The sequence below is a fragment of the Cyanistes caeruleus genome, chromosome Z (assembly GCF_971803275.1).
Source record: "Cyanistes caeruleus chromosome Z, bCyaCae1.hap1.1, whole genome shotgun sequence".
Classification (NCBI taxonomy): Eukaryota; Metazoa; Chordata; class Aves; order Passeriformes; family Paridae; genus Cyanistes; species Cyanistes caeruleus.
This window is the reverse complement of record NC_141732.1, coordinates 43,604,929-43,631,554: the sequence shown is the minus strand read 5'-3', so window position 1 is coordinate 43,631,554 and position 26,626 is coordinate 43,604,929. Positions and strand designations below refer to the sequence as shown.

The 26,626-nt window shown below is 35.6% G+C and overlaps 1 protein-coding gene across 50 annotated transcripts in view; it reads right to left on the bottom strand.

Annotated features, from left to right (window-relative positions):
• AGTPBP1 (ATP/GTP binding carboxypeptidase 1) overlaps positions 1-26,626 on the bottom strand; it is a 68,833-nt gene that overhangs the window by 28,164 nt on the left and 14,043 nt on the right. For 32 of the 50 annotated variants that reach the window (XR_015280862.1, XR_015280871.1, XR_015280874.1 and 29 more), the window contains 17 exons: positions 24,498-24,626; positions 23,409-23,477; positions 15,951-16,081; positions 15,359-15,426; positions 14,870-14,933; positions 14,362-14,508; positions 13,984-14,115; positions 12,212-12,305; positions 10,542-10,579; positions 8,835-9,043; positions 8,248-8,425; positions 6,734-6,831; positions 5,581-5,697; positions 4,296-5,008; positions 925-1,008; positions 573-659; positions 338-486 (listed from right to left, as the gene is read on the bottom strand). Coding sequence is in view for 27 of the 50 variants with exons in the window: in XM_086868875.1 (XP_086725001.1) it covers positions 338-486; positions 573-659; positions 925-1,008; positions 4,296-5,008; positions 5,581-5,697; positions 6,734-6,831; positions 8,248-8,425; positions 8,835-9,043; positions 10,542-10,579; positions 12,212-12,305; positions 13,984-14,115; positions 14,362-14,508; positions 14,870-14,933; positions 15,359-15,426; positions 15,951-16,081; positions 23,409-23,437 (2,338 nt within the window). In the remaining 23 variants the exon portion in view is untranslated. Of the gene's footprint in view, positions 1-337; positions 487-572; positions 660-924; positions 1,009-4,295; positions 5,009-5,580; positions 5,698-6,733; positions 6,832-8,247; positions 8,426-8,834; positions 9,044-10,541; positions 10,580-12,211; positions 12,306-13,983; positions 14,116-14,361; positions 14,509-14,869; positions 14,934-15,358; positions 15,427-15,950; positions 16,082-23,408; positions 23,495-24,497; positions 24,627-26,626 lie in introns of all 50 variants that reach the window. The other 18 variants (XR_015280863.1, XR_015280864.1, XR_015280879.1 and 15 more) reach the window with 1 other exon arrangement.

Here is a 26,626-nt window from a genome sequence, read left to right as displayed (position 1 = left end):
CTGTGTGAATCAACAGGTTTTGTTGCTGTCCTCCCCAGCCCACAGGTCCTAAGACAATTGTAGCTGCAGTTACCAGTAAATTTCTTCTGCTTTGGCCTCACTTACAACAAAACTTCATACTAAAAACTGACAGCCCTTGGTTTAAGAGTATTTAAAAAGATTTCTTCTTTTTAAATACAGCTGTCAAAATACTTTCTAGCAATACTATTAAAATAAAGAATTTAAACTGACAACATGAATACTGCTAATTCTGTGGAGGAAGGAAGGAAACAGCTAAGTTGACTAGAACAGGTATTTTTTACATATTTCTTCTTGAAGTCTGGGAAACATATCTTACCATAGTTGAACTGACTGTTTGACTTTTCACAGTTGATGATGTTAAACCGGTAACCAGTGCCAGTTTTCATTCCGCTGACTTCAAAGTAAAACCATTGATGGTAATGATTGCTATTTATATCTGAGTTCAGAATTAGATCATACTCATTTCTGAAAATTAACAAAAACATATCAGTGATCATAAGAAGCAGAAATAAAAGGCCTAAACCATGAAAAGTAGACATGAAGTATCTTACTTTCTGATCTGAATAACTTTGCGCAGGTTTCCAGATTCAAATTTGGAGTTAAACTTCAAAACATCTGCCTCCTCTGGTACAGAAAAACTATGAGTAGAAAAAGGGACCAAAATGAATAAAACAGACTTAGTTAAACCAAATATATCAAATAACTTTCTTTTAGTCCTCATTTGGCAATTCAGAAACTATTTTGATCCTTCCTCTAAATACAGTCTGGGTAGTAAAAACCCTGTTATGTCAGATGAAACTTCATATGAAATCTGCTGTAAACATTATGAGTCACATCACAAAGAAAGTAGAGCTGGCTTAGAGTACTACTTGAATATTGCTTACAGAACGGTAAAAAACTTACCTCAAATTATCAAGGTCATACACAACTCTATCTATAATGTCATTTTGATAAATCAGCCTTTCAATGTCTTGAGAGATTTTTGTCCTAAAAAATAAAAGCAGAGTTCTCATTTAAAATGTCACTTACTGTTTCCAATCACAAAGAGGAATTGTCTTTTACAGGAAAACTAACAAAGTTGACATGAAGACAGTGGTACAGTTCAGACAGACCTCAGCTTCACCCCCACTTATGTGCGCAAACTCAAGGTGTACTTAAGTTTAAACACCTGCATTCGCAGCTGACTGAATCCAGAATTTGTATGTGAGGGATCTGAGTTTTCATGCACACAACTCACTGGGTTTTATCTGAAGGAAAAAAACGCATTTTCAAACTTTATAATAGAAGCAAAAATTACTCAAACATTACTTATGTTAATGCTTTAATCCATGACAACACTTGATAACATTAGTAACTTACATGAATCCTACCATATACAAAATTAAAGAGTTTTAGGGAGTAGGTTGTACAGTGAGTGTGTTAGTGAACTAGCTTTTCACCTCCAGAGATCTATGTTCATTTATCGACTACGTAACAAATAAGAAAGAATTTGGTGATGTCAGCCAAATGTCAGCTGTGTGCTTATCCAGATCATAAAGCCATTGCACAACTGGCAGTATCTAGGTCCTGGCTTGGAAAAGTAAGAGTGTGTTGCAGTTCAAGAATGAAATATAGTGGCAGAGCTGTGTGGAAAAGCTTGCACAGCACCTGCAATAAGAAGAAAAGGAGGCAGATTAACAATGAAGAATACAGAAACAGAATGCTAAAGTACATTCAGGCTGTAAATTCTTGATTTAATTAAAATAAATACCGCTAACAAATGAAAAACAGAAGGTAAGTGGACAACTCTAGCACATTTTATTAAACTGCAATTAACTGAAAAAGAAAAGAAGTCACAAGTTGAAGGTACTGACAACATTGTGACAAGGCTGACTCACCACAATACATCTGAATAGGTTCAGCTCAGGACAGAATTACAGATTTTTGACCTTAGAAATTATCTTAGAAAACTCATTCAATCTTGGCACGCCTTAGCTCTAAAATGTAATGACACTCCCTAATATCACAGGAGTTTTGCCAAGAGAAAATCCATCAATGAAAATCCATAGTAAGTATTTTAAAAATAATAATGGCATTAAGATACCATTATAATAACCAGTGTAAATGAAAGCAAAGAATAAATAGTATTCGAGATGCTTGTGAGAAGGAAAAGTAGTAGCAGACATTTTCATGTTCCAAAAAAGGAAGGCAAGACATTTAAAGAAAATTAAAGGGAAAAAAAACCTCTAGAACCAACACTGTGGCTGTGAGGCATGTGCTTAGAGATTACTCCTTTGTGGATTCTGATGATTAGAAAACACTGAAGTATACAGAAAAAAACCCCAACCCAACCAAATTTTTTAAGGAATAGAAAAAAGCAGAAATTTAATCCCAAATTTATAGGGTATTTTTCATATAATAATTTTCTTCTTAAAAAGATAGAGTATGAGTAACTATGATCAATTTCATTTATCCATAGAAAAATACATAGGTAAGATATTTGGTGATAATTACATGCTACTAAATTTAAAAGAGAAGAAATTCAAAAACATTTAATCTCCTGGCATATTGCAAGACTTAAAAAAAAAAACCAAACCCAAACCTTACATTGTTCTAATAAAAACAAGAAGAAAATCCATAAGTCACACCTTAGACCCCACAAAATATTTTCTCAAACTACATGGATGGATTAAATCAACCATTTGTTTTCTCAATAGGACTTACCCAAAGAGCAGTAGCTAAGTGCTTACATTACAGAGAACATAAATCACACTGAATGTCAAGAGTTTGGACATAGCTTTGTAAAAGACTTTAAAGCTTTTCCATGTCCACTACCAAACTAATTTTTTACAATCCGCTATAAACTATGAAATTATAAAATAATTATGCCCTTTTTAAACAAGTTATCTTCTCAGAGGTTTGTTACATTGCAGTAACAAGACTGAGTCATTTCTAGAAAACTGAATTCTTAAAACAGTGTTCCTTAAAAATGGGATGAAGGATTTTTGGTTCAAGTTTAGCCATATTACCTGGTATTTAATTCTTGTTCAACAAGATCTCAAAAAGTTACTTTCAGAATAAAAAATACAACAAAAATAAAACATTTTCAAGTTAAAATATACTGTAAAATTATCTTCATGATCTAGAAATCAGCCTTATGTATAATCATACAAAGTTTATTTTTCCAGTGCTTTATATCTAACAAAGAACACTGGATTGACAAATTGTATCTGACTACACTCTGACTTCACTTTATTCAGGAAAATTCAAAATTATTATTTACTACAAAAACATACATAACAATTTGCAAGATTTGCTTAAATGCAGTTCTTAAGTGATTCCTGACTCAAGACTATCTCCCTTCTAAATCAGCTGAATCTATCTAATAAATAACCTGCTAGAAAAGATTCTCCTCCTTCAACACTGAACAATATATTCATTATGTCATTAGTGTTCCAGCAGTTGTCATTTCACTACAAAGATCACTTTTTCATGACTTGTGTGAAACAGCTGAAGGATTTTCATTCAACCATCTAAAGACACTTAATCGCTTAATAACTTTAAAACTTAAATGCAAGTACAGAGAAACTCATTAACTTAGTTATAGTTATGAGTATAAAGGCAAAGGCATTCAATTTTATAGTTAGGCAAGTGGCGAGGTCTTACAGCTACTACTTCATGTTCTGCTAGTGTACTCACATGTCTTTACTGTAACTCACTATGTATATTAATCAACTCCTTATACCACTTCTGCAAACTGTTTAGAATCTCATCACTCTTCATCATCTTTTATTATCTCTCAGTGAAGAAATAAAAGGGTGTGTTGATGTGCTTTTGTTGTATGTCATTCTGCAGGACCTACCACAGACTGCAACCCCTGCATTTGTTACCTCTAAATTCTTTCATACTGTGAACACTAAAGCCAAATACTTTAGTGAATTCATTTTTTAACTTTTTCCACTATGGCGGTGGGATTTTATAGGTTGGTTTGTTATTTTGCAGACTACAAAGTTTACATGGAAAATGGTGGGAAGGCAGAAAGGGAGAATAATAAATTGAATTTTGTATTTAGAATTAGCAGTCACAGAAATCAGACTGTTTTCTCTACGGCTCTGCTCTGATCAATGCCTACTTACCTACCTTCCAAACGCTTTTCACTGGAAACAGTTTTAGGCATTGCTTGTTAATCACAGCATAGTTAGGGTTGGGTGGGAGATCATCAGGTTTATCTCATCCTAAACACTGTTTCTCAAAGGCACGAAAACAGCAACAAGAAAAGGAGTATGGCAACTCACCTCTGCACCCCATATGGCCTTTCCAGAATAGGTTCCTTAAATGGTGGTGGAATATGGCCAAAATAATCTGGATAGGCCACTTCTGAGTATTCCGGAACAGATTTTGTGTGCTTCACCATTTCAAGATAAAGATCACAGTCATGAACTGGTGATACATCAGAAACTTGAAGCATGACATGCTCTCCTGGTGAACTAGATCTGGAATCCTCCTCCTCCTCCTCTGAATCCACTCCAGTGCAGCAGAGTTTTCCCAGCTGGACAGATGATCCTTCAAAGAGACCACCTCCAGAGGGTGAAACTTGCTCACAGGATTTACTACAAGCAAGTGTGGTAAGGCTAGCTTTGCTTTCTGTCTTTACTACATGCTCTGAACCATAATATTGATCATTTTTTGCACTGTCCTGGAGACTGATTCTGTCCAAGCCTTTCACAATTTCTTGGCTTAGACACTCGCATGATGGAAGTATGTCTCTTTGATCATTTTGCTGTAAACTGCTGTCTTTCAGGTTATCTTTCTTTGGTAGTTCCAGAAACACTGGCCTTCTATTGTATTCTTCTGTTAATAAAGGATTGCACTCCTTTAAAGCAACTCCTTTTGTTGATGGGTTTGCTTCAGCAGAGTGCTCCTCACTGGCTGTAGGAACAACAATAGGTCCACTCAAATTTGCATCAGGTACAAAAGGCTTTGGTTCCTTGGAAACTAAGTCCCATTCCTTAAAAAACAAAGGTGAAAAAATAATTTAAAAAATTATTAACCAAAAAAGTAAACAGTTCCCAAGATTCATGCATATTAGAAACATTTCTCTTTCCTTGTTTTAAATGTAATTTAAAAGGTGACAGCTATTATAAAATCACACTGAAACAGAGCAATGAAGTTTCATCTTTTACAAGATGGCCTCAGAGCAATAACAAGCAGTTCATTAATAACAAAGTATAAAGTCAAAGTAATTGCCCAAATATTTCAATTACCTATTTTAAGCAGATGCATAGCTTTAAGAAGCCTAACACAATGAAATGCCCTCAGAAATATCATGTCCTTCTTCACTATTTTACTTTCTGCTGTGTGCAATAATCAGACACCAGAAAACAGTTTTCCTTTACATCTACCCACAGTACCTATTTCTCAATAGGACTTAAGCAACCATAACACTTAACTAAATAACCTAGGATAAAGTACTCCCATATGCAGGTCCACAACTGCAGATCCATGATTCTCGGCTAGAAGAACTATTCATCAGAGTCAACCTGACATGGCCAGAAATGTCCTGGAAATCATATACTTTACCTGAAAGTTTTCTGAAAGTTCTGGGAAAAAATGCTCATACATTTTCAGTTCTTCTTTGGATCTTCTCAATTCCTGTCTAGGTTTCAGTTTATTAATATCAGTCTCAATATCATCATTCTGAAAGATCACCAGAACAAATTAATTTTGCATCTAAAATTAATGAATTTCTACAACATTAATCTGAAACGTTCACCTTTACTCCTATCACATTCATACTTTGAAAGATAAAATACCATTATTTCAAAATTAGCTGAACTGCAGCTTCCATCATGAAGATTTAGACTGCTCAGTATTATTATTATTATGCCTAAGCCTCCTTTTCAACAGTGATATTACAAATATTTCAATTTTCTTGCTTTCATCCAAACTTATTATACACAGATATCAGATTTTACATGAAATCCATGCATATTCCCAGTACAGGAACTTGGAATGTGAAGACTGCATCTGATTGCAGTGACAATGCAATACTTCTGTGGGGATATAATGCATCCATTTGGGGATGGAGGGAAGATAATCCTTCCATCAGAGCTCATGAGATCCTTGAATAAAATATATCTTTCCAGTTCATGGACAGACAATTCAATTAACCCTTTAATACACATAACATAAAAATAAAGAATAAGGCCATTCTGACAAAATATCCATCCGTGTCCCAGCTGGCAGCTGGAAAACAGAATACCTTCTCTAAGTGGTTACAACAGTGAGAGGTATGATGTCTACCACTACAGCTGGCTGAACTTCAGCTACCTTGTTGAAACACTGATCTAGCCAATCCCAGTCCAGAATGCTGGAAAAGGTTAGAGCAGTTCCTACATGTGGATCAGCTTATGCAAGAAAAGCAGGCTGAGAAGTACAAGCTGGGAAGAGAACACTGCTAAAGGAATCTGTGGTTCTGTTCCACTGCACTCCAGACACAACAAGCGTGAAGCAAACAAATTTTGATAAAAATCCTGAAGCAATCTGAACAAGAACAGTTGATATTTTCAGGCAGCTCCCACCTTTTTAAGTTTCTGAAGCATTTCAATTTTAGAAATTGTCCTGAAAAGCTCCTTAAACTGCTTCTAAAACTGCATGAATTTATATACCAAATTCAAGCAACTTAAATAAATAATTGCAATACCTGACTTTTACCTATTTTGTCTCTACCAACCTTAAAAAGCTCATCCTTGTCATCATCAATTTCAGTTTCAATTTCTGTTTCTGTTTCAGCATCATCGTTATCATCACTTTCATCTACTACATCATCCACTACAATACAAAAAGGTTTTGTAAGGCACATTGTACATTTAATCCAATTATACATGCTCAGAGAAGATTTTCTGTGTTCTGGGTTTATTTCCTTTTTCACTTACTCCTTGAAAAAAATTGTGAAAATCAACTAGCAAACTAGTGCTGAGGAGGTTTTGTAAAGTTTTCTCATAGTGTTTTTTATGCAGGAAATTTGGAGATTGTCATTAAAAGGCTCATTCAAACATTTACAAATCATGCTCATTTTCTACACAGAATGATTACGTGTACTGCTTTTACAATACTGACTATACAAGACTATACTTTTAATGAACCCAGACCTCTACCCACCCCCAACATTCCACATGTCTTTTAGTACAGAACTTTTTCTTTCTAAAGCACTATGTATCCTATTTCCTTAGGTTTTTCACTTCTTTTTGTAACACATAACAAACCTATTAAAAAAACATATCATTAGTTCACTTTAGTAAACTAGGATATTTCTAAACAGGTATTATACAGTACCAATATACTGTATTAAGCAGAGATTTAATTTCTGTGGATTTTGAAACACACTTCTAAATCTATTTACTACTTTGAAGACAAAACATAAACAATCTTTGAACTACTAGAGTCTGATCCACATGAACCCAAATAAGATAGCTTAATTCTTTCAGACTATGATTACATTTTGTTTCAGGAAGTATCATGAATAAAAGATAATAAAATAAGCTGACTTTGACTCTTCATTTTAGACTAACTTTTTGACAGCAACTTCATTAGTTGCTTACCAGGTCTAAAGCTGTTTTACCTTACCAGAATATGTATTAATTATCTGAAAATTATGAAAGGTGCTCACAATGGGATGAATTGATTTCCTACAAAGAACCATATAAATGGTCTGCAGTACAGTGTTTTCTAAGAGACTGCAACAGGGTCCAAGAAAGCAGCTCTATTTTCCCATCATGCAGATGAAGGAATAACCACAGAAACATAAAAATGCCAGTGCTTCAGACGGCACACATTAAACTAAATTCATCACATCCTAACTTACCAGAGTAACAGAAGGAAAGGAGGGGACACATGCTCCTCTAAGACAGGATGTACACTACAACACTTTTCACAGAGGAGAATGTAAACGCTACATGAGTTGAGAGACCGTTTAATTTTGAACACAGCAATTCAGTTTGGTGAACATCACCTTTTAGTCCTTGTTTCCTCCTTCATTCTATAACCACATGTGTCTGGACAAAATTTTTGTCACATTAAACTTAACATTAGAAACTGGTGCTCCACACCAACAGTCACAGACACTTTACTCATTGAGAAGTATCTCAGAATCCTTTTAGCAGAGAACACAAATAAGTGCAATTGATTCCACCTTCCATAGAGCAAAATTAGACATACTCAAAGAAAAGTACTACAAAATCACCATACCATCAGGAGGCAAATTGTACAGCTGAGCCACTGGACCACTGGCAGGGATAACTGGGAGTTGGAAATGGAAAGCACTTTTAATAGTTGGCAAAGGAAGACGATTTTTGGGAAAACATTTTCTCATTATTAGGCTGGATGTATTGACGAGAGGATCAAGAGTTCTTACTGCAAGGCACTCCTGTTAACAGGAGAATAAAGAAAAGTGTTTCTCAAATTGAAAGTCAAACTATATTTATATACTATTAACAAAAAATCCAGTTCATGTCTTCTTTGAAGGACAGAAAAACTTATATTAACTCAAATTTACCTTTTTTAAAAATCCAGATTTCAAAATAGAAAAACATTTTCACCCCCTCTTTTTTTAAAACTAAGTTCAACTGCCCCTCCCAGACAGCCACAGCAAAATAACTGCAAATACAAATCTAATTCTATTCTCTTTCATTGTTTCAGTATGGTACAGACTATAATCCTTACTCCCATAATCAGAAATGACCATGAATCTCATAAAAGAAATACAAAAAAATTAAAGTCATGGCGAAAGACGCAAAAGAAAACAACATAAAAAAACCCCATCAGGATAAACTTACCTGTGAAGTGTTGTAAAGAATTTTCATCCCATTGGCATTAATAAATGCTTTTCTTCCCAGTTTGATGTTTGTAACACTTTTAATGCACTGTAGCACTCCTTTACGTATCAGCATGTATCTGTGTCGACTATCATGACGGTGCCAATCAACATAAATCGTTAAAAGCACCTGTACATATCCTCTGTCTACTGCTCTCCTGGCATTTGTTTCTTTGCAAAAAAAAAGTTAGGAAAGAAAATTAAAATTGCCCAGTGACATCAAAATTAATTTCAATTTACTTTCAATATTTAAATTATTCTTTTTATCCAAGTAACAGAATTGTTTCAGTTTGAGTAGTATTTTAGCCACCCTTAGAAGAGTTTTACATCAACCTAAACAGAAATGACTGGATAACTGAGACCAGTTATTTTCATGGTTTACTATATGAACAGCATGCATTACACTTAAAAGGCAATTTTAAGATGCTGTCACCCGGTAAATTAAAAAAAAAAAATGTTTCTACAAAGTATCCATTACTATCCACACACACTGTCTAGATACAAGATTTGAAACAAACTTGTTTTCACTTGCAATCCATACAGTTTTATCACTACCAGTCAAATTTCATAAGCTAAAAATACTTCTACTCCAGATACTGGGTAATCAGTGTGACAGCTGGAATACATAGTAGACTAATGTCATTATGAAAATATTTACTTGTATAAAGTGTATGAAGTTACAAGCTAAAACAAATAAGGAGAAGACATCCCTAAATATATGAACAAGACTTCGTGTTTTAAAGACATGCCTTTTTAACACTTCATTTTACTCCCCAATATTAAAGTTTAACTGCCAATTTACAGAACAGAATACTGACAGCAATTTGGAACTATTTCTTTCCCTAAACTTCCCAAGGAGAAATTGCAAAATTCATAAATACACAAACCTACAAGACCAAGGTATCACACTGCATAAAAATGAACATACTCAGCACCCTGTGATAGTCAGTACAGAAATTTCCCACCACTTGCGTAAAATGGTATCCTACAAATCTCATCACATCTCAATTATTATTCAACTCCACTAAAACTGCTATAAATGCTGTCACTTTAACACAACTCTTTGGAGAAAATGAGTTTTTAATTCCTTGCTAGTTACAGTGCTGGTTCAAAATCTGCAAAGACGACATTCATGAGGATCAATTGCTGCTGGCTGAGACAGTCCATGTCTGGAAACACATCATTGGTTTTGTTACCTTTAATTCCACTTCATGAGCATCACTGACAGATTTGTTATTGGGACCCGAGTCATAGTAACTCAGGAAGGTACTGAAGAATACCTGTATTCTCCCTAGCCATCCAACAGATATTTTCAGATGTATGTGTAAAAAAGAGGCACAGGAGTTAAGCTATAGACATCTATTACTGAATTACTGTATGCTGAGGTGAGTGAATGTAAAAACACGTTTTTCTACCGTGGATCCAGATCAGTTCTGCAGAAGCAGTGCAGCCTTTCTGCTGCATAACTGACTAAACAGTAACCAAGTATTAAATACATGTATGTACAACAAAAATAAAGCACCAGAAACTGCAGATGAAACTTATTTCTAGTTTTTCTAGCCTTATTTTTCTTTTGGCCACTGACTTAATGTTTAGTTTTACTGTGTTGATATATACACACATACCCATTAGAGCTCAAGTACACATTTTCTTGTAGTCAAACACTTACTTGATTTTAGCAATGCAGCAAGTGTGTCTAAAGCAACCCTGTCAATATAACAAGAAAAGTCAAAACAGCAACCAACCAGTAAGCTTATCTACAACACTGTAAAACTATATAAAATATTTACTGCTTACAGACTTATAGAGAGTCTAACTTCATGTCTTCCTGGTTGCACTGTAGCACAGACTTCACTTTAATATTTTACTTGACTAGAAGATCACATATCTCTGATATATCTGAAGTCTGATGACAAAACTTTAAAATATCAATACAATATCTATACAAACTTCCAGCTTTGGCAAAAACACTGTGACAATGTAATGCTTATGATCAACACTCACTGGTTGTGATATTTGAAATTCATGTCTTTGTTCGCAGCAGAACAAGTACTTCCACAGAGTAAAGGGCACTATTTTAGAAAACTCTGTATTAATACCAGCAGTATATGAATATACTGAGAAGCAATGCCCATCAATCTGTACTACAACACAAGATGGTCAGCATGAGGTTTTTCTTGTACACGAACATCTTCTTTCAATTCAACTGTGCAAATACAAAATGTATATACTTATTTTTTCCCTCTTTGTGAAGACGGACTTGATGCTTTTGGTCTTAAGACCATAAAAAAGGATATCATGATTAGTCACATCATAGAATAGTACATTCATATGTGGAATTCTAGCTGAGCCTTGAAAGAAGAGGACATGATTTTTGAACACTACTCCTGTGACAATAGATATCAGATTTTGATCACATAATGCTATTTCTTTTATAACAAAGTTAGAATATGCACAATATGAGATTAATACTTTGTTAATCAGATGAAATATTTAGTTTTCCACTGGTATGTGCTTTGAAAAGGTTGAGTATATAAAGAAAGGAAACATTTACATCCACTTAGCTATTTTTTTAACCCTACACTCATCCCAAAAACCCAACCCAAATCAAAAAATCCAATCAAACGAAAAGCTCAAAATCTACAGCTACCACCAGAGTGGGAATCTAAAGTCACCACTTTCACCTACACAGTGAATTTTAATTTTTTTAACACAATAGCACACTAGACAAATATTGCTGGGACTTCCTATTCTGTGTTTGATGCTCTTGCTCTGGATGTCTATTTCCTTTGCAGAAAAATGGAAAGAAAATTCTATTACCAAATGAAATGGACAGTGTCACACCAGAAGCACAAAGCAGATCACAGAATATGCTGAACTGGAAGAAGCACACAAGGATAATCAAGTCCAGCTCCTGGCCCTGCACAGCACCATCCCCAGGAGTCACACCCTGTGCCTGAGAGCATTGTTTAAATGCTCTTGAACTCTATCAGGCTTGGTGCTGTAGAAACAAACTGAAAAAATGATGTGATTGTCTTGATCTGTTTGTTATGATTTGGGGTTAACCACTGTACAGTTTCCATGCAGGAATATTACAGATAAAAAAATAACCTATATTATTTTACTAGTACTGCTACTAGACATTCAAGTGTTCTGTGTTACTCAACTGGGGAAAATTAAAATCTCTCATATTTATGGTACTCCTTCCCATCTCCCTTCACTTTAATCTTCAAATTTTAATTGCATTTGATTTTTCCAATATTGTTTTTCACTTGCAAGTTAGTTTTGAAAAAATATACAAGGTTTTACCATATAGTATATTAGCGAAATCTTACTTACTTCATAAGGCTAGTATTCCTTTTACTAAAAGGGCCAATGATATTAAACATCAGTTCTACTACTCCATTCTTTCCCAGAGATACTGCATTTACAGCTGGAATTAGAAGCAATCCATTTTAATATAATGTAGTAAGAAAGGCAAAAGAAAACAATCAATACACTCAAAACTAAAATTCACACAAGTTAATTTTGAAGTACAAAAAATGCTAGATATTTTTGTGCTTTAAGACATACAGTGACAAGCAAACACTACTCTGCACATAATTAGCATGACAATCCAATCCTGATAAAACTTGGAAAATAAGACAACTTAATTATTACTTTACAAATAAAACCATGTACTACTTCCAATGCAGGCTTCTGCTTTCTATGTTACTAAGATACAACACAAAAAGAATTTTCTCTATAGAAATTCACCGTTTATTGAAACAGCAGGTTTTCTAAAATTTCAGGTTCTATGACTTGCTATTACCCTTCAGTATTTGGACAAACAGGTACATTTACCAGGATTTGAAATCCAAGAGTGTGCTATAAAATTTAAAAATGCCAACTGGTACAGCTTTCCTGAACTACATGTTATGAATATATGTTCTCAGTAAACAAAAATTATAAATGTAATATATTTGAAAGGGCGCAAATGAAAATAAATAATGCTAAGACCTATGTTAGAGAAATATGTGCTTGAAGTATATGTTTGAAGTACAACGGCTAACTGAAAATACAAACTGCTGACACAGGCACAGAAATTTCATTCCTGACTGAGTTTAGCAATACATTCTCCTAACAAACTAGGAAGAGAGCAGCTGAGAATTTACATCAATATAATAAATGCTGTTATCACTGCAGAATTTAGTACACGAACCCAAGTGGAAATTTCATCATCATTAGCAGCAACATCATACCAGAATCTAAGTTAGGACTTATTCTAATAGTAATTGTATGTACACAAACTGGAAGTACTACTCATCAGAATATTATAAACTACTACTTTTTCTTTTCATAAAGAGTGAGGAATACAGAAAATATAACTCATCTAACAAGTTGAATTAGAGACTCAGTCCTATTTTCATGATGAAGCAAGTTTTCAGGCATGCAGTGTAACTAATGTAACTATCTGTATTACTTTTCATTTTAGAAGCGCCTTATGTCATTGTCAGACAGCGCAACAGAAATAGAAATAGTTTTGAAAATATTAGGGCTTTATGAATTATAGCTGCTCATGTGAATGACCTGAAAACATAATCTTACAGATTATCAAATCAGTGCTCTCGGGGGAACATGGTCACATTTATAATTTCTTGCACTTAAATAAGAAGATTAACAACCACTTCAAGCTCAAGAGCATCTAACTGACAGCAGAGATACAGAAAGAAAAATATTATTTTCATCAACTTCCTATTGGCTGCCCAAACAACTAGGCTCTTGTGGAAGAATATTAGTCCAATAGTGGAGAATGGAGCTCTTGAACAAAAGGAGTATTTAACTCACAGTCCTTCTGTAAACAAAATGTTTGCAATTCTGGTTTAGAGTTTTAAACATCAACATTTATGCACATTAATGGCTCAAAATTCCACACAAAAATCCAATGGCACAGAACAAAAGAAGAAAATTTCTAGAATTTAAGTATTCTGAGGCATAAAGAGAAAATTCTCAGTAAAAAATATAGTTTCAATAACTAACATTAAACAAGCACTCAGAGTTGATATTTTAACCTTATCTAGATAAAAAGCTTTATTCACATAGGAAAGAAAATTATTTTCTGCAATACTTACAGTTGGTTGAATAAACTCTTAGTACTTGAAGACATGGCAATATTAGCCTGTTGTTCTGCAAATTCTGCTTCACTAAATTCAGTGATATGTTCAGGGCACCATTTACTCTTGCTTTCACACCAATCTTCTTGTCTGACATCAAAGAAACACAAGACCAATCACACTAGTTTTGAAATTGTTAAAAAAATAGAAGTTAAATGACTGAATTCTTTCTACTGATGTCAACTATGCTTATCTACTTTCTACCATTCTTTCCTCCCCTCTAATTTACTACTATTTTTTCCTTTTCTAACAATTCTGAGTATGTGGATGCTTACACAATAACAGAAAAAGGATTACTAAGTTTCTAAAACTGTAATTACTAAGCCATAATACTACCTTTTGGACCAATTTTTGCAAGAAGAGTATGAAGAAGCACCATTAGTTCTTCATTTGGAGGACAGTCTTTGCTGGCAGTCAATAGCAGCTGTAACAAAATCCGTGTCCCTCCTTTGGTGACTAAGACACTTGCCCTCCGACCACCACCTAGAAATTAAAATTGAACTGATACATCTAAAGCCAAAGAACAATTAAATATCTAAGATATAGTAATCATGTAGTCTTAGAAGAGTAATATTTTCTTTATATGTGACTGCACTATGCAAGAATATGCTAGACTTACATTCATAGCAACATAAAGTATTGTGTAGGATTATTAGAAAGCTAACTTCAGTCTTTACATTCTTTTAATTCTGCACATTACAGCAAACAACAAAAAACAAGAACCAAGGTAATGATAATATACAAAAAGCCAAACAATAAAAAGTAACTAGTAAAAACAAACCAAAATATATCTGAAAAAAAAAGCATAAATATAATCATATATTACTCCTTAATGAAAACTTACCAGCTGAGACTACCTCAATGAGAATATTCAATGTATTTAGAATAGTTTGAGGATCTCTTGTATTCTGCAACAGAAAAGAAAAATCTGTGTTTAACATAGCAGGCTAATACAATGGTTTGGATACTTAAAGCTAGGAGGAATTGCCACTACAAAATCATGTAGAACTTTGGATGTACCCACGTAGCAACCATCCCACTATGCAGCCCAAATTAACCACAAAACTAATTAAAACACACTTTGTAGTACAGCACATCAATTAGAACAGATAGGTGACAAGCAATTTCTTAGACTATATAAATATAAGGGAGTGAAATTCAAAAGGTTACTTAAAGACAGTATCTATTCATTATAGACCAACACAAGCTTTTAAGATTCCACAGAATAACAACATATTTCATAATATGAATATAATAATAAATATATACATTTAATAATGATAAAATGAAAAACTGTTACAAACCCATAACCATAAAAATGGTAAGATTTTACCTCTAGGGTTGACAGGATAATATCTATTCCAGGGGAGCCCTTAGAAGTCATCTCTTTCCTGGTTTTTTCTGTCAGAGAAAAAGACCAATACTGGCTTAAGGAAAAAAAATATGTTATCATCTACAAATTGACAAGAAAATTTATACTGCAAATAATAAAACTTATTAAAAATGCATATATGTATATAGAACTAAGTAAAAGACTTAAACAATTTTAAAACTAATTTTTGTTTTCAATCGTTCAACAATCTTATGATGGCCTAGAAAAAAAAGTAAAGAAAAAAATCAGGAAGAAAGCTACCTTCCAGCTACCTTCTACTTTTCATATAAATATATACACACACAGACATATATACATATGAAGTGAATTATTACTTAAATTACAGATATTTGACAACACAAAATGGATTCAGCACCATTAATACTATACTAGATACATTAAACATGGGCTTAAACAGACATTTTCAACAATCAGGGACAAAAACAGACAGATAATCAAGTTCACTAAACAAAAACTCAAGTCCAACAAGGGAGATACAAGAAGCATGGGTCAAAAAGGAAACTACTAAAACCACAGAAGTTTAGGTAATTACCTTGACTCTGGACCAGATGAAGGATCTTTGAGGTAACATATCTGGCATTGTCTGATTCTCCTAATACAGAATCCAAATTTATCTTCTCCAGCTGTGACAGCAGGGATGCAGTCCGAGAATTGGCAGAAACACTACAAGAAAGATAGGATTTTTCCATTTAAATCAGAGAAAAAAGCTCTAACAGAAACTCGATGATAGAATAATGGGTGTGGCTAATTCGCTTCCTTATTTTACCTGGATTGAAAAACAGTCTTATTTCTCAATTCTGGCAGATTTACACATTTTGCAAAACCTGCACCACAGCAGACTAATTGTATGTAACAGCATCTCCAAGAGCAACTGTAAACAGGGAAATCAGTTGCAGCAAGTAAAGTACAGATATAGGTACAAATGTTGCTCAACTATGTCATCTAGAGTGACTTATATTAATAATTTCTGTCAAGTGACAGGATACCCTATCAAACTTGCCAGTCAAGAAAAAACTGGCTACACACAGTCCAAAAGACTTCTTGTTTCACAGGATGGCATGTCAGAAAAGGAAGAAAATAATGTCATTCATGAAGTGAACAAACTAGCACACACCAGCATTTTGAAGAAAAAAAATTAGGAAGGTTTCCAAAATTATCATCTAAGGTTGGGCTTATTTTGAATACAAGGGTATTTTGGCCTGCTGTCATGGGTTTATGCTTGTGGCAGGCCAGGCACCCACCAAGCTGCTCACTCCCCTCCATCTGTAGCTGGACACAGGAGAGAAAATTTATTGAAGGTTCATGGGTTGAGATAAGGACTGGGAGAGATTGCTTACCAAATGCTGTCATGGGAAAAATAGGCTTAACTTAGAGACATGAAGTGAATGTATTACTGACAAAATCAGAGCAGGATAGTGATAAAGTAAAATAACCCCTTAAAAACAGCTCCCTGCCAGCTCTGCCTCCTACCTGCCAGCTCTGCCTCCTACCCCAGCAGCACAGGGAGGCAGGGAATGGGGGTCATGGTCAGTTCATCACCCAGGGCTTCTCCCACTGCTCAGGGAGGGGAGATGTTTCCCTACTGCACTGTGGGGTCCCTCCCACGGGAGCCAGTTCTGCGTGAACTTCTCCAGTGTGAGTCCACTCTGCAAACTGCTGCAGTGTGAGTCCATCCCATGGGCAGCAGTCCTCCCAAAACTGCTGCAGCCTGGGTCACTCTTTTACAGGGTACAAGTCCTTCAAGGACAGGCTGCTCCAGCATGGGGCCTCCCTTGGGTTCACAGATTCCTTTGTGCATCCACCTATTCCAGCGTGTGTCTCCTCCATGGGCTGCAGGTGGATCTCTGCATCCCCATGGACCTCCCTGGGCTGCAGGGGCACAGCTGCCTCACCATGGGCTGTGCCAGGGGCTGTGGGGGAATCTCAGCTCTGGTGTTTGGAGCACCTCCTCCTTCTCCTTCTGCACTGACCTTGGTGCCTGCAGGGCTGTTCCTCTCATATATTCTCACCCCTTCTTCTCTGGCCACAATTACATCTGCACAGCAACTTTTCTTTCTCCTTAAATCTGTTCTCAAAGAAGCATTACCACCACTCCTGACCAGCCCAGACTTGGCCAGCAGCATGTCCACCTTGGAGGCACCAGGGACAGGCTCTGCTGCACATGAAGGAAGCGACCAGCAACCTCTCACAGAAACTACCCCTGCAACCACTCTTCTATCAAAACCAGCAACCCCAATAGTCCTGCCAACAAAAAACTGCTTTGAAAATTTATTTTAGGGTAAGACACCACTTCAGTCCAGGCATTTATACAGATAAGTAAATTACAAAGAAAGTATCGCTCTATTTATTCTAAACAGAGTCAGTAAAGAAACTGTTTCAATTGATCTATACCTTTGGATTGTAACCATTATTCAGAATAGTTTTGAGATTCACATTCCTACATGACAGTAATTCCTAAACAGATGTTTAACATTTTAATTGTACTCATGCAATTAACGACAGGAAACTATGATTCCATGCATTAACTACCTTGGCTTTTTATTCATAATACTAGAGTCCTACAATAATCAGCAATAATACACACACACTGCTCTGTCTGCAATAAAACCAAAGTCTACAATACTAGCTTTATGAATACAGTCAGTTTTGTTTATAACAATGAGGAATTATTACTCCTTGATTTATATCTTACATCTGTGTAAGTTTCACACTTACAATTAACTCTACTAAAATGTTAAAATCAAGGAGAAAAGTTAGCTGAGGGCAAAAATTACACTGCAGAGAAAGCATATTGATGTAAAAGCTGCACAGGAAACTGCTTCTACCACTCTCCTTTTTTCACACTGATATCTAAATGAAAAGCATAGCCAAAAGTCAATTTCAGCTTACAGATGTTACTTACAAGCTGATAACAAAAGGAATAAGAAATGGTTATATTAATTATAGCTTTTAAATGAACGTAATTTCATATTGTGAAGTAAGACTATCACCTTTTGAGGTGCTTTCTAGACTTGGAATGATTTTTTTTAAATTTGTTACAAGTTTTAATTACTAAAATTTTAATTACTGAAATTTAATTTTGAAAATATAATTATTTTAAAAATGGAAATTAAATCTGTCTTGGGTGCTGAAACATTAATTTCCTTGTGTAAGTAAAGCATAATCACACCAACCCTTTCTCATCATCTAATACCAGGCTGAATAGTATGGAGCCATAATTATTTGCATAAGCTTTGTTTTGCTTATTTCTGCTTCTCCATTTATCCACTGAACTTGAAATGCTCCAAAATTGACCCAGGATTGTAATGAAATCCACCAGCTCTGTTGATCCAATACACAAACTGACCAATGTTGGATGTTATATAGGATGTTATCTTCACCAGCTCCACAACCAAAACAAGTAAGAGTCCAGCCAGCCCACATATAAGCCACTGTGTAAGAGAACTGCTGCTTCAACTTCTGTGTGTGTGTATCACTTCCATCGTGGTACCACTGGTCCCACAATGAAATTAATGTAGTTTGAAAGCTGAAAACAACCCAAGAAAGCAAAGCTGATGCTCAGGAAGAATTAGAGTAACAGTAATAGTAGTAGTCATAACAATAATAACAATGATAATGATAATAGTAATAACAATAACAATTTCTTATACAGTTTTTGCAAAGATAAAATTTATTCATAGGCATTAAAATGTTAGAGCAAACCTGATTTTTGACTGCTGCAGCCTGGGAAATTCACGCAACACTGACACATGGAAGCAATTTACTATGTACAGGGAGCTGGCATCTAACATAACTCCTCCATAGTTAATAAAAGCTTTAACAGGTTTAGATAGGCTAAATAATGCTCAGCACCAGGTTGTATATAACAAGTTCTAAGATTTAGTTATAATCTCCTCCTGGTGACAGAGCTTCTATCAACGGCATTAAGTGCTTATTACAGCAGAGATATCTTTAAAATGGTTTTAGGCATCATCTTGTATAAAGTCTTCCAACATAAATACAGCTAACTACATTTCATGTCTTCAGCATACACAATAAAACATCCTTAAAAATTAATACCAGCTGACACCAAAATACAAATAAAGTCCTGATTTCCTCTTAGTTATGGCTGAGTTTTTCCTCCTAAAACAAGAATTATACTCTTATTTACCAATACTCTACACTAATCTGCACAGTGGTTATAAAACTATTTGACAGTTTTTCAATGCTTCCACAGTACATCAAAAAGACTATAGGACAGGAATTACAGCATTACAGACATACAGCAGCACAATCAGTAATACTGCTGTGGCCACCCACTTGATCTCAGAACAAAATGAAAGCACAAGTTGTAATAAGACTCTCACATTTGTAATGCAAACATGTATGTTTTGACCAATGAACCATTCAGCATCCAAATCTAGGAGACAGTCTCCAAAATGGAGAGGCACCATGGAATTCAGTATTTTCAATCCCACAACAAGAAACAGTCAGAATGGACTCTGTCCTGTCAGAGGTATGTTTTCTCTCAAGCTGCTAACATTGCAGAACCTCAAATGAAGACCCTGAAGACTGTGGCTAGACTCCTATGGTGACCAGACAGAGAGACACAGCAGGAGCTGAAGACTCAGGAGGAAGAGCTGAAACCCTCCCATGCTTGGAATGTGAAGGCACAAAAGCCGAGGGTTTCCTTTGTTGGTGGTAGCTCCTAGGAGGCACCAGCTCAAGATGTTTCTGTGTTACTGCACCGTGAGTAAACTGGTTTGTAGAATGAGACACTGGAGACTTTGCTAGGGAGAACCTGAAGTCAAACCTGGGCACAAATGCAATGCAGACCAGTCTCAAGAATTCTGACTGGAGTATCCAGTATAAATTTGAGTCATCACTCATCAAATTAGAAGACTAACTATGGTTTCTGCTCAGTCAAAAGCCATTGTCAGAAGGAATGGGATGATTCAGACTGACCTCACACACCAACTTGCAGCTGTAGGTCTGCAGCAGGTCTCCAGCTGCAGTGAGTGCCTGAGCTTGTCACTGATGGTGGAGGGCAGGTGGAGACTAGTTTTCCCATAAGGTGAAGAACCCTCCTTGTTAGGAGTGACATTTTCACCCCATCCATTCTAAAGCCTTCTAGTAAAAGCACTCTTGTCACTGAGGGTTACAGAGAGTCTCTATTACCTTTAATTACTAAAAACATGACTAAAGAGCACCAGATGAAACTTCATAACATCATAAAAACTTTTCTTTTCAGACACAGATAAACACCAGAGCTGCTGTTCATGACATATATATGCCAAACCGGTCCCTAATGATCTGCAAAAATGAGTCAATAACCAAAGGCAATCTCATTCTTTGTATCCCTTCCTTTGAAAGACTTCCTCCCTGAAGTTTAATACTGTAATTTCAGGCACTTCTTACTATAAGTGCAACTGTCCTTTATCTGTTCCAGTGACATACCTCTCTAAGAACAGTATCTTGCACACGTTTCCTTCAAATATTCTTAACCATTTTCTGCATTTCACAGAGTATTTTGAAATAATTTGACCCTCCAGTAGTTCTGCAGATCTTTCATGCTTCAAGTTGTCTGTAATTTTAACAACTTTCTTCTCTTACAGATCATTAGTAAAAAAACCAGAATATTTCCCACCATTAGCTGTAACCAGAGAGAGAGCACATCCAGAAGTAAATTGTGCACCATTTCCTTCTGACAGACATCAACTACCACTGATCTGATATGCAGTCAGTACTCCACTCTGTCCAAAGATAATAGATAATTATTATTCTCTGATAGATTTACACTTTCTTTAAGCATCTTGAGTTTTACTTTGAGTCTTTTGGTCTTTGAGCCTTGAAGTTTACAGGCTTAGTTGATCTTAGGTGATCTTACTTCATGTCTCCACAGGCAGGAAACTCTTTCTTCATCCCACATTCAAATGCTACAGTTCAAAATACCCCTCACACCACCACTTTGCTTGCATAAAGGAAACACCCCTGTCCTTATGTCAACTGTTACCAAAACTTAGAACATGACTCTAGCTAACCAGAGAGCTTTGTGGATTTCCTCCTTCTCTAGTCAGGAAAGCCACAAGTAGATAATAAGGAAGCATGCCCAGACAGTGAGGAACAGAGGACTTCAGGGCTTCACACTTGAAAGAGAATAACCTCAACAAGGAGCTCACATTTGAAAGAGAACTTCCTCATCAAGAAAACACCTTCTCAAAGACAGAATCCTCTCTACAGAGACACTACTACAGGGACACTTCCTTTACTCCCAAAAGATCTGAGCATTTGAACTCTGATCACAAAGAAGTGCTAGATTCACAATCCTCCATTACTCACTGTATGCCACATTCACTATGCAGATGCTAAAACACATCATTGTAGCTTTCTATGTGTCTACCCACAATGAGAAAGATAACTCTGAGCCATGGCTGCTTATAAAAATTTAATTATCTTAGAATGGTTTTTGCCTATACACCTTGCAAGAAGCCTTACAAAATATAATAGTCAAATGAAGGATGTCATCCATTTCTCAACTGTACCTACTTCCTTTGAAACTGCTGTTTGCAGTTAGCCAGCACAAAAGATGTAAAAGGAAGGTCCTCCTTCCCCCACAATAAATAGATCTGTGTTTCAGTATGTCACCGTGAGCCTTTAAAACCTATTTTAAAACAGGCAGGCTTCTCATGAGTTTGTTCGGATTTTAGTCCAGCACAAATAATTTCAAACTGGGTTTTTTTTCTCAACCACTTCCAGTTACCAAGCAATCATTAGAGAACTGATATTTCTGGTTAGTTCGTAGCTATCTCTCTACACAGAGTCACCATAACTTACTCACCACTTAGGGAACAACTGTTTTGAATTGCAGGGATGGAAACTTTCATTTAGTCTCTAAGTAAAGAGGAATAAATGGCACTTAAATAGCAACTCTGCAAACATCTACTATTCTTTGTGATAGTATATTGTATACATTATAATTTGTAGTATTTTCAAGAACACTCATTGCTGATGGAGAGCTTGCTTTGCTTATCGTAATGCCTAAGGGGCTAGACTACCACAAGAACAAGAGATTTTTTTTACCATTTCTTTTGACCTAACCTGTCACAAAAACAGGAAAAACCAGTCTGATATCAACCCTAACCTTGTTCCACCTAAAGTCAGCAAAAGTAAAGATTCTATGTACAAGAATTTAAAGTCAAAATTTAAATAGATCCCAAGATACAAACATAATTCACAGTAGAGCATGTTCTTCATGCAAACTCACCTCCTCACACAGAAAATAACTGGTACTTCAGAAAACTAAGACTGAAGTCAAAACTCCCAATTTTGCTGACTTTTTTTCTTTTTTTTTAATCTGATTTGACAGATTGATTTAATCTGTTTGATTTAACAAGGTGGTTTAATCTGTGCTACCTTAAGAAAAAAGTAAGACTGAAAGCCTTTAAACAGTTTCCTGAAGCTTAACAGCCTTCCAGAGATAATTTCACAAATTTCTCAAATGCTAAGTTCACATGAAAATAACAAACACAGCTTTTCAACCTGACATCTTCTGCATCCCAGTCTGGTTTGGCCTAGCAATGTGTTGGATTGCAAGATTGTTGCAGGATGACAAATTCATGGCTTCTTACACTGTATTATAAACTTTAATTCCTTCAGTAGAAATAACTTTGTGTTTTGCCAATATGTGCATAAAATTATGGAATTAATTACATTTTCAATTAAATTTAGTATGTACTTTATAGTTGAACATGTCTAACACTAACTGAAAATTTAGATTTGAAACATTATTTATTAAATGTGGAGATACTTTGTGTAAATCAATAATGACTCCCTCAGTGCTTCAGGACACCAACTTGCACATATCCACAACGTGTATTTTATTTATGTTTCACTAAGAAGATAAAGATATTCCTACTAATAAGATAAAGTTATTCTTACTAAAATAAAAACTGATTTTTCACAAAGCTCAAATACCTTGATGTTAAGTGGTGACTATAGTTTTAAAATTTACCTTTTTTCAGATGTTTTTGCTTTGTTCATATCGGAAATAATGATTCTTCAAATCACCATCTCTGATAACCTGTAAGATATTAACAGCTACATATTATTGACATATTTTGTTCTTTGGAGAAGAAATGCTGTCACCATGCTGAATGTCCCTTCACTAAAAATGCTAAATTACGTTAATTCACACTGATTGCATTTCTCCACACTGTCAAAAGCTCTTCTCCCTTCAGACTATGTGATCCATCTTTTAAAATAAACTATTCATTTTAAGTATGGAGTATGAATCTGCATTATAATTCAGGCCTACCAAAGCTCAGACTAATTACAGTAAAACAGAAAGTTGCATCAGTCACTTACTAGACATTATTTTGCTGTCAATGACAGAATTTTGTCAATTGAAGTTTTTGCTGAAGCCAGTAAATACACTTTTTTAACTTACTTGGCAATACTATGAGATGCCACAACATACTGATTTCTGACTGCTATTTTATGTATCTATATAATAACTAAGGCTAGAGGCACAGTGAGAAACATGGAGTATTTGGTGTTCTTATTTAAGCAAGACCTTGATACATTCCTTGGACAGAAACCATATCATGCCAAGGACTCAATTTTCCTATCCATCTAAGGACATAGTGTCCTCAGGGCACACCACTTCCTCAAATGGTGCCTCCAAGAAAATAAGGTTGCAGTCTACAGGACCATTAACTGAGCACCAGTACTTCCATCTGAGATCTACTATGAACGACAGACAAATACTCACACTGTGAACAAAAAACTGTTCTCCAAGAGCACAGTGGTAATTTAAAAGTAGAAGACAGTGAAAAGGGGGAACTGGATGTTCAAAGGTATGGGTGCTGAGAATAAGTAAGATAAAGCACTCTTGGGAAATGCAGGCAAGAAATTCAGCCAACTACATACACACATAGATGCTCCCCCCATACCCTTCTCCACCCAAAAATGCATAAAACCTCCCAAAAATCCTTATTGTTCAGCACCTAAAAATAACAGGTCTTTATTACTGGTAAAGTCCACTCCACTGCTAAAAGCCTAAAGCAGATGAGGTATGAAAAAGGCTTCTTTCCAGACTTACCTGAAAGGAGAATATTTTCCCGGCAGCCAGGAAGAAAATGCTTAACTTTTCACAAGAATTCCAGCTTGACTCAAGTTAACAGGTGTCCTAGCTTTGTCCAAGTATCCTTCAGGTGTAAATCTTGAAATCCTTTAAACAAAATGAATAGTTACAAGAGAAGAGCTGTGTCCACCACATTACCGATAATTTCATGAATTACAGAGTCTGGGTTATTCCAACCAGGTTGCAGGTCTTACTGTGTGGAAATCAGACCCTTGGATTCAAGTAACCAAGAGCTGTTTCGCTTGCACCAAAAGTAGGACCCGCTGTCATGCAGATGATGAACAGTCTGCCAGTGCCAATAGTGTCTATATATTATTGTGTACTGAACTGCTGTACAAGTGGAGCCAGCTACTGAGCTGAACCATCTTGAACTGCAAGGTCTTAGTTTGTTTGCCTAAAGTCACCACAAAGTACTTCAGTAAGCACTAAAGTGCTTATTGATGCCCCGGGTCAAGGGAAAAGTCAAGTAAAAAAAGAAAAAGCGCAAGAACAAAACCAAAAAAGAGCCCAACAAAATTAACAATGGAGAAGGATCAGGGGGAAAATAAAAAGAGAAATGCACACAGCAGCAATCCAGAGACTTGTGGTGGGACATGTATGCATACTAGAGTGAAAAAAAAAAAATTCTCTTTAACATATGACTAGGTAATGCTAAACAACTTCCAAATTAATTCAAAACTTTTAATAGTATCCTTATTTTGAATAAACACTTGATAGAAAGCTAAAGGCAGAAGGCGGATGGTTTTACATATATTTTACACAATGCCACTTGTCTTTCAGTGGTAGCAGAGGAGATGAACAACTAGCATCACTTCTGCTTGTAAAGGACCAACAACAACTGAGTGAAAGCACTTCAACTTGGAGGGAAGCACAGAAGAGCAAGAAGTGCTGACAAAGTAAAATTCCAAGCCAATAAATGCTGGATTCTGAACAATCTCTCTTTGCCTTTTTACACTCTGCCTGTGAAATGTAATCTCATTCATCCTCCCATCTAGACAGGGGAAACAGGCAGTCTTCACAAGATCAGAAAGCTGCACTGTAATAATTGCTGTAACAATGCTGTCAACAGCACAATAAATTAAATGGGCTGCACAAAACTACATATAACTTTCACATTTTCCTTTCTCCTCAGAAAAGCACATAGATGCCTCACTCCTAGGTGAATTCCTTGTCACTGAACTACTGAGTCTTCTTCTCTGCTGATCCAGCTTTTCAATACCCTAAAAATTTGACACTCACTGACAAAGTTCATGCAAAAGCAAAGAGGACAACCCCTCCAGTATTTAGCTTTCATATGAAATTCTGGCATTTGCCAAAATCTAAGAATAACATGGAAACCATTAAATTCCTAGTTCTTGGATAAACAACTCTAACCACAAAACTACTCTACCAAATGGCAAGGACCATCACAAATCAATTTTCTTTTCCTCAAAACAATGGTTAAAGAAATGAATTTGCCCTGCTTCGTTCAGACCTCATATTCAGACGTGTCTCTTAGGCATTACTGGGAGTGCCTACAGAGGACTTGTATGAACTCCCTTCTCCAGAATACTAGGTCTATATATATGTGCTAAAACCACATATCAAATTATCCTTATCAAGAGAAAAAACAAAATTTAAGTTTTTTATGTTTATCTACCACAACAGCTCTGCAAGACCTGCAAGATTGTTCATCTATACATACATATTTCTGTGTTTTGCTTTGTATCCAAAGCTTGCTGCAATCCCAAAATACCTTCAAAGCCAAAGCTCAGATCCCACTTTTGATTATCACAGAGCTATTGATTTGAAAGGTGAAAAAACATAACCACGAACAAGTCTGCAGCAACTAAGTTTTTATTTTGATGTGTATTTACTTATCAGATAGTGCAAGCAATAGCTGACCAAAATCTTTGGTAAATGCTACAGTACAAAAAAAAAAAGCAAATTAGTACACATAAAAAGGAAGGAGTACAAAATCTCAGGTGACAGAATAGTGTCAAAGCGCAATGCATCAAATATTAAATAGAAAAAACAGATATAAGAACTGGGAAAACACGTAATTATTTAAAAGATCATAAATGCTTAAAAGAAGAAAACCTATATTG